We start from the raw sequence: 13,267 nt of genomic DNA, 5'->3' as shown, positions 1-13,267 counted from the left end.
CAGCAGCCAAAGACTGCGTTCTGTCCACCATCCTATTGTAATACCCTGTGATAAGTATTGTGTTATGTCCATCATCCTATTGTAATACCCTGTAATAGGTACTGCGTTATGTCCACCATCCTTTTGTAATACCCTGTGATAAGTATTGTGTTATGTCCATCATCCTATTGTAATACCCTGTGGTAAGTACTGTGTTATGTCCACCATCCTATTGTAATACCCTGTGATAAGTAATGTGTTATGTCCACCATCCTATTGTAATACCCTGTGATAAGTACTGTGTTATGTCCACCATCCTATTGTAATACCCTGTCATAAGTACTGTGTTCTGTCCACCATCCTATTGTAATACCCTGTTATAAGTATTGTGTTATGTCCATCATCCTATTGTAATACCCTGTGATAAGTCATGTGTTATGTCCACCATCCTATTGTCATACCCTGTGATAAGTACTGTGTTATGTCCACCATCCTATTGTAATACCCTGTGATAAGTACTGTGTTATGTCCACCATCCTATTGGTATACCCTATGATAAGTACTGTGTTATGTCCACCATCCTATTGGTATACCCTGTGATAAGTACTGTGTTATGTCCACCATCCTATTGTAATACCCTGTGATCAGTATGAGTGAGAGGTGACACTTGTCTGTTTTACTGTAAACAAACCTGTATGATTTGTGTACGTTGTGATATTATTAGTGTATGCAAGGTACTATATGCTTAAGCGTTTACATACTTTCAGCTGCGGTTCATAGACAATATTGATATCCACTGCATTACAAGAAAATGACTGACATTATAAATTTAGCGGTTCTTATTATATTTTCTTGTAATACAGTGGGCATTCATATTGCCTATGAACTGCATCTTTCACCAGATGAATACTTATATTTGCATGTTTCTGTCTATAAAAAATACATATGTAACGACATAAAAGACTCGAAATCCTACCAAGGAATGTTTATATAGTCCGTGAAAACAACAAAAGTAAAATATCTATTTTTTTCATTTGTACTAACTTATGTTATGACTTGTATTATAACAATCAAAACACGGGATAACACACGATAACATTTAAACACGATAACATTTAAAACACGATAACGTTTAAACACGATAACATTTAAACACGATAACATTTAAAACATGATACCATTTAAAATACGATAACGATAATATATAAAACACGATAACATTTAAAACACGATAGCATTTAAAACACGATTACATTTAAACACGATAACATTTAAAACACGAAACCATTTAAAATACGATAACGATAATATATATAACACAATAACATTTAAAACACGATATCATTTCAACACAATAACATTTAAAACACGATAACATTTAAAACACGATAACGATAACATTTAAAACACGATAACATTTAAAACACGATAACATTTAAAACACGATAACATTTAAAACACGATCACATTTAAAACACGATAACATTTAAATCACAATCACATTTAAAACACGATAACGATAATATATATAACACAATAACATTTAAAACACGATAACGTTTAAAACACGAATACATTTAAACACGATAACATTTAAAATACGATAACGATAATATGTAAAACACGATAACATTTAAAACACGATGACATTTAAAACATGATACCATTTAAAATACGATAACGATAATATATAAAACACGATAACATTTAAAACACGATTACATTTAAACACGATAACATTTAAAACACGATACCATTTAAAATACGATAACGATAATATATATAACACAATAACATTTAAAACACGATAACATTTCAACACAATAACAATTAAAACACGATAACATTTAAAACACGATAACGATAACATTTAAAACACGATAACAAACACGATAACATTTAAAACACGATCACATTTAAAACACGATCACATTTAAAACAGGATAACGATACTATATATAACACAATAACATTTAAAACACGATAACATTCAAACACTATAACATTTAAAACACGATAACATTCAAACACGATATTATTTAAAACACAATCACATTTAAAACACGATAACGATAATATATATAACACAATAACATTTAAAACACGATAACATTTCAACACAATAACATTTAAAACACGATAACATTTAAAACACGATAACGATAACATTTAAAACACGATAACATTTAAAACACGATAACATTTAAAACACGATAACATTTAAAACACGATAACATTTAAAACACGATAACATTTAAAACACGATAACATTTAAAACACGATAACAATTAAAACACGATAACGATAATATATATAACACAATAACATTTAAAACACGATAACATTTAAAACACGATAACATTTAAAACACGATAACATTTAAAACACGATAACATTTAAAACACGATAACATTTAAAACACGATAACATTTAAAACACGATAACATTTAAAACACGATAACATTTAAAACACGATAACATTTAAAACACGATAACATTTAAAACACGATAACGATAATATATATAACACAATAACATTTAAAACACGATAACATTTAAAACACGAATACATTTAAACACGATAACATTTAAAATACGATAACGATAATATGTAAAACACGATAACATTTAAAACACGATGACATTTAAAACATGATACCATTTAAAATACGATAACGATAATATATAAAACACGATAACATTTAAAACACGATACCATTTAAAATACGATAACGATAATATATATAACACAATAACATTTAAAACACGATAACATTTCAACACAATAACAATTAAAACACGATAACATTTAAAACACGATAACGATAACATTTAAAACACGATAACATTTAAACGATTTAAAACACGATCACATTTAAAACACGATCACATTTAAAACACAATCACATTTAAAACACGATAACGATAATATATATACCACAATAACATTTAAAACACGATAACATTTAAAACACGAATACATTTAAACACGATAACATTTAAAATACGATAACGATAATATATAAAACTCGATAACATTTAAAACACGATGACATTTAAAACATGATACCATTTAAAATACGATAACGATAATATATAAAACACGATAACATTTAAAACACGATAACATTTCAACACAATAACATTTAAAACACGATAACAGTTAAAACACGATAACGATAACATTTAAAACACGATAACAGTTAAAACACGATAACGATAACATTTAAAACACGATAACATTTAAAACACGATAACAAACACGATAACATTTAAAACACGATCACATTTAAAACACGATAACATTTAAAACACAATCACATTTAATACACGATAACGATACTATATATAACACAATAACATTTAAAACACGATAACATTCGAACACTATAACATTTAAAACACGATAACATTTAAAACACGATAACATTTAAACACGTTAACATTTAAACACGATCAGATTTAAAACACGATAACATTTAAAACACGATAACATTTAAGCACGTTAATATTTAAACACGATCAGATTTAAACACGATAACATTTAAAACACGATAACATTTAAACACGATAACATTTAAACACGATAATATTTAAACGGGACAACATTTAAACACGATGATAACATTTAAAACACGATAATATTTAATATACGATAACATTTAAACACGATAATATTTAAACACGATACATTTAAACACGATATCATTTAAAACACGATAGCATTTAAACACGATATTATTTAAAACAGGATAACATTTAAAACACGATAACATTTAAAACACGATAACATTTAAACACGATAACATTTAATACAGGATAACGATAACAGTTAAACACGATAACATTTAAAACACGATAACATTTAAACACGATAACATTTAAAACACGATAACATTTAAACACGATAACATTTAAACACGATATCATTTAAAACACGATAACATTTAAACACGATAACATTTAAACACGATAACATTTAAACACGATAACATTTAAACACGATAACATTTAAATACGAGAACACTTAAAACACGATAACATTTAAATACGACAAGATAACATTTAAATACGACAAGAGAACATTTAAACGGGACAACATTTAAACACGATGATAACATTTAAAACACGATAATAGCTTTTATCGCTGAAAGATTATTGATATCGTGTGTTAATGACATCTTAGTGACAAATTGATTAGAAAACGCATGTAGCCGTCCAGAGAATTGGCGACACTTGAGAAATATTGTTGAACGTTGAGGTGGCAAATGAACCACGAGTAGACTGTGATATAGCTGTTCGACTTAATTGTGAATGTTTAAAAGTTGCCAGGGGTTCCGAAACATTTATATGAAAACGTTAACTATTATATCAGTACACGGTCAAAGATCATGTAAAGGCGACAGATTATTCCACACGTTCGTCACTAGTGCTTAGTAAACAGTTTGAGATTTTGAGAAACGTGTTACATTATGCTATTTATATTTTCCGGTAAATGTTGCAGGTGATATGCCTTTATGTAACAAACTACTACAACATGTGTAAGCACATGTCGTCTAGGTCGCACGTCATATAAAACAAGGTTCACACAAAGAGTATAAGTGGTGTTGTATGTCTGGTGTCAGATACTTGACGATACAGTGTTTATTAGTTGTAACACAAACCCTGAGATCTTCCTCACAATACAACCACGATACACAAGCCCCCTAAATCATCCTGGTCCTCAGTAATAAAACCATTCACTCTGATCAAAATTCATACCACACCGCTGATAGCATCATCCGAATTGCAAAAATGATGTACAATTTTCATAAATATTTTTTTTGTCTTCAAATCTTTATTATTCTTTTTTTACACATGTATCGTTTACGCGTATTTTTTTCACATCATCGTCACAAAATATTTTCCGAAATTCGTGTAAAACCAATTACATGATTGTGACACTTTTACAATGTCTTATCTAAGCGAGTGTTAAACGGTGATCCGTGCTTAAAGTGTTATGAGAAATACCTATGAGTCGCAAAATTATAGATATATAAAACAGCATCGCCCTAGAATTAAAGTCAACCTTACGTTACTAAGATATCTATGACTTTCTTTAATTTGCAAGATCTGTTTAGTGTATCACCACAACATTCCCATACCCCAGTGGTGTCCCCTGCTGCACGCGTCATTCTAGCCCCGAGTTTCAAACATTTTTATTTTGTTTTTGTGCACACGTTCTACAACAGCAATGTGTTAACACAGGGTCTGGAAGCTTTATCATAATTGACATTTTCGTACCTATTTTAATCCATATCGGTAGCTCGATCAGAAACGATTCCGCTCCGCGGTCCCGAGGTCGATGTCTCTTTATACACATATAATTATGATATATCTTAGGATGGGGTGGCTGAACTTAAGTTACACCCGGGGCGTTGTTTATGAATTGTACAGCAGTATGGCTACACACGATTGAGGTAAACTTCTTCCTCATCTAGAATCCTAGATGTCATCCTATATCTAATATACTCACAGCTATTGACACAGTTGACTGTAAAATCGAGGATTTGCTAGAAAACCCCACAAGAAGCAGGACATGATATACATATGATACATAAATATTGATAAATTTGATCAAATATATCAGCATTTTATTTCTGTTCACAATGAGAGGTTAAAATCGTTTGGAGATGTACGTATTATTATTTTGGTTGAACTGTATTTACCGTCTTTTGTGAGGAATATCGTGAAATAACTGCCATGTGGTTGTTATGATTTACATATTTATGTTCGACTGTCGATTTATTGAGTCTCGTTATATATGTACAGCTATATCACAGCGATACTCTGCCCGTGTACATCACGGTATGACAAGTGGATTACAAACAGCAACACATTAATTCACCTGTTAACTTCTACATAAAGATGATAAGGTTTATGGTAACATATCATTCACGCAGAGTTTGTAACAGTAAGGCCCTACGTTTTGACACAAAACACCTTTGGAGCAATAACTTTTCAATATCTGCACCATCAAATGGAGCTTTGCATATTTGTATAAACTTGTGTAGCTCGCGCACAGTGTGATGCTATCGTATGGACCTGCATTATATGCACTGGTACTCCCTAAAGCTATCACTGATGTGTTTACATATTTGTAACAATGTGGGCATGTCCTTTCATCTCAGCCTCACATCTTACTTACAAAGATGTTTTATCCCTTTGCCTTACCCAGCCTATCTCGAGTCATCGGTAGCCCCATGAACAAGCGTCGGCAGGATATAGACACCAAATCGTACAGTGTCTGATCTGTGTCGGAAAGATTTTTGTCACGATAACGTGATCATTGGAGTTAAAGTCTAGTTTTGAATTTTGCCGACGAATTAAATCCCCATTGCAATCCATAGTTTGCTGGTTGCCTCTCACAGCGTATCCCTATTGCTTTATTTGGCAGATTTGACTTCTGGATTTCTTTTATGCGTGAGACAGATGTGAATCTAAATTGTAAATATGCCAGTGACCTTTAGGTTTTCATGGTAATTCATCATTTATGTTATGATTTTATATTTTGTTAAAATCTATGTATTGAAATAAGACGATGGATGAATTAATTGTCATATTTCTGACAGACGTGATGAAATTAATTCTAAAATTGGGGCTTACATATGTATAAACATATGGGTATTAATACGGTATCGCTTTCTATAGATTTACCGTTTTATGATGACATTTGAGAAATTATCAGTTACGTTTACCTGGAACTGAGACTCACACTGATGTTAAAATGTGAAGTATCACTCAATCCAAAACCTGACCAATGTGTGATGCCATCTACGTACGCTGTGTACCATGGTTTCCGAAATCATACCAAGACACACAAGGACACTCGGCGTAAACCATCCATACGTAAACCATCCATACGTAAACCATCTATACGTAAACCATCAACCACCCATACGTAAACGATCCATATGTAACCCATCCATACGTAAACCATCAACCATCCATACGTAAACCCCCCATACGTAAACCATCCATATGTAAACCATCAACCATCCATACGTAAACCATACATACGAAAACCATACATACGTAAACCATCAACCATCCATACGTAAACAATCCATACGTAAACCATCCATACGTAAACCACCCATATGTAAACCATCCATACGTAAACCATCCATACTTAAACCATCAACCATCCATACGTAAACCATCAACCATCCTAACGTAACCCATCCATACGTAAACCATCAACCATCCATACGAAAACCACCCATACGTAAACCATCAACCATCCATACGTAAACCATCCATACATAAACCACCCATACGTAAACCATACATATGTAAACCATCCATACGTAAACCATCCATACGTAAACCACCCATACGTAAACCATCCATATGTAAACCATCAACCATCCATACGTAAACCATACATACGTAAACCATACATACGTAAACCATCAACCATCCATACGTAAACCATCCATACGTAAACAATCCATACGTAAACCATCCATACGTAAACCACCAACCACCCATACGTAAACCATCAACCATCCATACGTAAACCATCCAGACGTAAACCATCCATACGTAAACCATCCATACGTAAACCCCCAACCCCCCATACGTAACCCATCAACCATCCATACGTAAACCACCACCCACCCATAGGTAAACCATCCAGACGTAAACCATCCATACGTAAACCATCCATACGTAAACCATACATACGTAAACCATCCATACGTAAACCACCCATCCGTAAACCATCCATACGTAAACCATCAACCATCCAAACGTAAACCATCCATCCGTAAACCATCAATACGTAAACCATCCATACGTAAACAATCCATACGTAAACCATCCATACGTAAACCACCCATACGTAAACCATCAACCATCCATACGTAAACCATCAACCATCCATACGTAAAACATCAACCATCCATACGTAAACCATCAACCATCCTAACGTAAACCATCCATACGTAAACCATCAACCATCCATACGTAAACCATCAACCATCCATAGGTAAACCATCCAGACGTAAACCATCCATACGTAAACCATCCATACGTAAACCATCCATACGTAAACCATCCATACGTAAACCATCAACCATCCATACATAAACCATTTATACGTAAACCATCCATACGTAAACCATCCATACGTAAACCATCCATACGTAAACCATTCATACATAAACCATCAACCATCCATACGTAAACCATACATACGTAAACCATCCATACGTAAACCATCAATACGTAAACCATCCATACGTAAACCATCCATACGTAAACCATCCATACCTAAACCATCAACCATCCATGCGTAAACCATCAATACGTAAACCATTCATACATAACCCATCAACCATCCATACGTAAACCATCACCCACCCATAGGTAACCCATCCATACGTAAACCACCAACCATCCTAACGAAACCCATCCATACGTAAACCATCACCCATCCATACGTAAACCATCAACCATCCATACGTAACCATCCATACGTAAACCATCCATACCTAAACCATCAACCATCCATACGTAAACCATCAACCATCCTAACGTAAACCATCCATACGTAAACCATCAACCATCCATAGGTAAACCATCCATACGTAAACCATCCATACGTAAACCATCCATACGTAAACCATAAACCATCCATAGGTAAACCATCCATACGTAAACCATCCGTACATAAACCATCAACCATCCATACGAAAACCATCAATACGTAAACCATCCATACGTAAACCATCCATACGTAAACCATCACCCATCCATACGTAACCATCCATACGTAAACCATCAACCATCCATACGTAAACCATCAACCATCCATACGTAAACCACCAATATGTAAACCATCCATACGTAAACCATCCATACGTAAACCATCCATACGTAAACCATCCATACGTAAACCATCCATACGTAAACCATCCGTACATAAACCATCAACCATCCATACGTAAACCATCCATACGTAAACCATACATACGTAAACCATCCATACGTAAACCACCCATACGTAAACCATCAACCATCCATACGTAAACCATCAACCATCCCCGAGATACGATTCCTGCCTGAACCATCCATACGTTAACCATCTATACGTAAAACATCCATACGTAAACCATCCGTACATAAACCATCAACCATCCATACGTAAACCATCCATACGTAACCCATCCATACGTAAACCATCAACCATCCATACGTAACCATCCATACGTAAACAATCCATACGTAAACCATCAACCATCCATACGTAACCATCCATACGTAAACAATCCATACGTAAACCATCAACCATCCATACGTAAACCATCCATACGTAAAACATCCATACGTAAACCATCCATACGAAAATCAACTTTTAAATAAGAACAGTAGAGTATATCGACGAATGGTAGATTTATGTTGCACGATTCACAACCAGTTAACGATGACGTCACATATGACACTGCTATAAACAACACGGTAATGGTGATAATATGAAGTTTAACATGGTTCGCGGTCGGGTTGGTAAAATTAAATACACTGTAGTTCTTTCAATATTTAGTTTCGAAGTTTAATGGTTTTTGTAAGCGATGACTCAGTTAAAAAAATCATTTTGATTTAAACTTTTTGTATCGACCACAAATTAAAGGTAGACAACAGTACGTCTGAAATGGAGATCAAGATACGATTCCTGCCTGATTCTGACATGGTGATGGAGGTACGATTCCTGCCTGATTCTGACATGGTGATCGAGGTACGATTCCTGCCTGATTGTGTCATGGTGATCGAGGTACGATTCCTGCCTGATTCTGACATGGTGACCGAGATACGATTCCTGCCTGATTCTGACATGGAGATCGAGGTACGATTCCTGCCTGATTCCAATATGGTGATCGATGTACGATTCCTGCCTGATTCTGACATGGAGATCGAGGTACGATTCCTGCCTGATTCCAATATGGTGATCGATGTACGATTCCTGCCTGATTCTGACATGGAGATCGAGGTACGATTCCTGCCTGATTCTGACATGGTGATCGAGGTACGATTCCTGCCTGATTCTAATATGGTGATCGATGTACGATTCCTGCCTGATTCTGACATGGTGATGGAGGTACGATTCCTGCCTGATTCTGTCATTGTGACCGAGGTACGATTCCTGTCTGATTCTGACATGGTGATCGAGGTACGATTCCTGCCTGATTCTAATATGGTGATCGAGGTACGATTCCTGCCTGATTCTGACATGGTGATGGAGGTACGATTCCTGCCTGATTCTGTCATTGTGACCGAGGTACGATTCCTGCCTGATTCTGACATGGTGACCGAGGTACGATTCCTGTCTGATTCTGACATTGGGATCGAGGTACGATTCCTGCCTGATTCTGACATGGTGACCGAGGTACGATTCCTGCCTGATTCTGACATGGTGATCGAGGTACTCAAGTACACAGAGAGTGAGGGAAGAAACTGACGCCTAGGGTCAAAGGTGGTATATCAGAAACCAACATCTTAATGGATTTTTGTTAAGAAATGTATTTAAGACTCTACGTATTTAAAAATGCGCACCTGCTTATAAACATAAGTATGTAGCTAGGTTGGAATTACATCTATAATCTGTGGCAACCTAGAGGAGGCTCAGAACGAGGCTTCCGAATCGTTATCTCTGGGATGAGAGAGGCCGATAGACCGGGGGGTCTCATGCATTAACACAGAACCCGGGGTTGGATGTATGTACCTACACTTAATCCAACTGATAATTAAGTATGTGTTTACATAATTTTGCCAAAAGCCGCATCGTTAACCCATATTTTGTATCGTTCCAACTTATAATTAATTTAAAAAGAACCCCAAAAAGCACAGTCGGCTAAATATAAAATACTTTCGTTTACCCAAGTTCAATAACGCTACGACAACCACGATTCTGCAGTTATCGCCGTTGAAAGACAAGGGAGATAACTGCTATATAGTTATATAGGCTGTGAATGTGACATTGTTCTAGTTCTGTCACAGTAAGAATTGTCGATTCAAACAATTTTCTTTATTTGACAAACGACCTACCTCTTTACAAAACAAATAATGTGAAAGAAAAAGTAAAAAATCATAAAAAACGTCTATACAAACATTCAACGGAAACTGGAGGGGGGATTCAAGGAAAAGACAACATGGTCCTTGAGGAAAAACAAGGATCTCCGAAATGGTAAAACAAGGATTTCTGAAAGGTTAAACAATTTTTTCGGGAGGCTGAACTATCGGAAGAGAAATTAACGCTCTCCGAAAGGGAAAACAAAAATATCCAAAAGGGTGAACGAGGATCTCTCTAAAGAGTAAACAAGGATCTCTATATAATCAGTAAAATTACTATCATGCGCTTTACAGCACATGGACAATAGTATTCCTACAGTGACAGTTTTATACATATTCCGTCTTTGCGTATTGCAGAGTTATCTTCTCTTTGGAGCAGGTATTGAGTGTTATGTCACTTGTTTGGGAGAATAACGTCATCAATTTTTGAGAAAACGACGTAATTTTCTCACACAGACCAATGACGTAATACTCAATACCTGCTCCCAAGAGAAAATAACTCTGCAATACGCAAAGACGGAATAGTAGATTATAAAGGGCATACAAATCAGCGTTATACGTAGGTAAACAAGACATTTATCTCAATGTGCATATTTTTTTTATTATATAGTGTGTACATGACGTCTGCTCAAAAGAGCCTCGTTACAAAATAGGTCTCTATATCCTTCTCGGAACGTAATAAAACACAAATAGGCAAGTACATAGTTGACCTTGTACATAGACTACATGTAAGTGCATCAAGGTCGAATTGTGCAAGATATTAACTGACCGAAAGCGTTGACTCAGCGATACAGGTACATCTCAGTGGTGGAGTCCTTGTCGGAAGTCATTAACAGGGCAATGGGGTAATACATAACCAGGTCACGTACAACTCAGAAAGTGAAAGTACCCAGACGGAACATTAGGGATGATTTAGGGGCTTTCATAGCTAAAACTGGTAAGACAGGCATTCCACTCAACCGTAAACAGCAGATGAGAGGGGACGATCAGAAGATTTATGTGTAGACGATCAGAAGTTTTATGTGTAGACGATCAGAAGGTTTATGTGTAGACGATCAGAAGGTGTATGTGTAGTCGATCAGAAGATTTATTTGTAGACGATCAGAAGGTTTATGTGTAGACGTATGTGTAGACGACCAGAAGATTTATGTGTAGACGACCAGAAGGTTTATGTGTAGACGATCAGAAGGTTTATGTGTAGAGGTATGTGAAGACGACCAGAAGGTTTATGTGTAGACGATCAGAAGGTTTATGTGGAGACGATCAGAAGTTTTATGTGTAGACGATCAGAAAGTTTATGTGTAGACGATCAGAAAGTTTATGTGTAGACGATCAGAATGTGTATGTGTAGACGATCAGAAAGTTTATGTGTAGACGATCAGAAGGATTATGTGTAGACGATCAGAATGTTTATGTGTAGAGGATCAGAAGGTTTATGTGTAGCCGATAAGAAGGTTTATGTGTAGAGGAATGGGAGGACAACCAGAAGGTTTATGTGTAGTTGAACAGAAGGTTTATGTGTAGACGCTACGAAGGTTTATGTGTAGTCGGTCAGAAGGTTTATGTGTAGACGTATGTGTAGACGACCAGAAGGTTTATGTGTAGTCGATCATAAGGTTTATGTGTAGAGGTATGTGTAGACGATCAGAAGGCTTATGTGTAGACGATCAGAAAGTTTATGTGTAGACGATCAGAAGGTTTATGTGTAGTCGATCAGAAGGTTTATGTGTAGAGGTATGTGTAGACAACCAGAAGGTTTATGTGTAGTCGATCAGAAGGTTTATGTGTAGAGGTATGTGTAGACAACCAGAAGGTTTATGTGTGGACGATCAGAAGGGTTATGTGTAGACAATCAGAAGGTTTATGTGAAGTCGATCAGAAGGTTTATTTTTAGACGATCAGAAGGTGGATGTATAGACGATCAGAAGGTTGATGTGTAGACGATCAGAGGGTTTATGTGTAGTCGATCAGAAGGTTTATGTGAAGTCGATCAGAAGGTTTATTTTTAGACGATCAGAAGGTTGATGAGTAGACGATCAGATGGTTTATGTGTAGAGGTATGTGTAGACAACCAGAAGGTTTATGTGTAGACGATCAGAAGGTTTATGTGTAGACGATCAGAAGGTGTATGTATAGACGATCAGAAGGTTTATGTGTAGTCGATCAGAAGGTTTATTTG

General features: G+C 35.5%; 1 protein-coding gene across 1 annotated transcript; it reads left to right on the top strand.

Annotated features, from left to right (window-relative positions):
• Positions 1 to 9,673: 9,673 nt before the first annotated feature.
• LOC110461489 lies at positions 9,674 to 10,477 on the top strand. Its single transcript, XM_021514962.1, has one exon. The coding sequence runs from the start codon at positions 9,674 to 9,676 to the stop codon at positions 10,475 to 10,477; it is 804 nt and encodes a 267-aa protein (XP_021370637.1).
• Positions 10,478 to 13,267: the final 2,790 nt, after the last annotated feature.

This window comes from Mizuhopecten yessoensis, unplaced genomic scaffold (genome assembly GCF_002113885.1).
Source record: "Mizuhopecten yessoensis strain PY_sf001 unplaced genomic scaffold, ASM211388v2 scaffold10623, whole genome shotgun sequence".
Classification (NCBI taxonomy): domain Eukaryota; kingdom Metazoa; phylum Mollusca; class Bivalvia; order Pectinida; family Pectinidae; genus Mizuhopecten; species Mizuhopecten yessoensis.
Note: the sequence above shows the minus strand (reverse complement) of the source record. Positions and strands in the feature narration are given on the sequence as shown.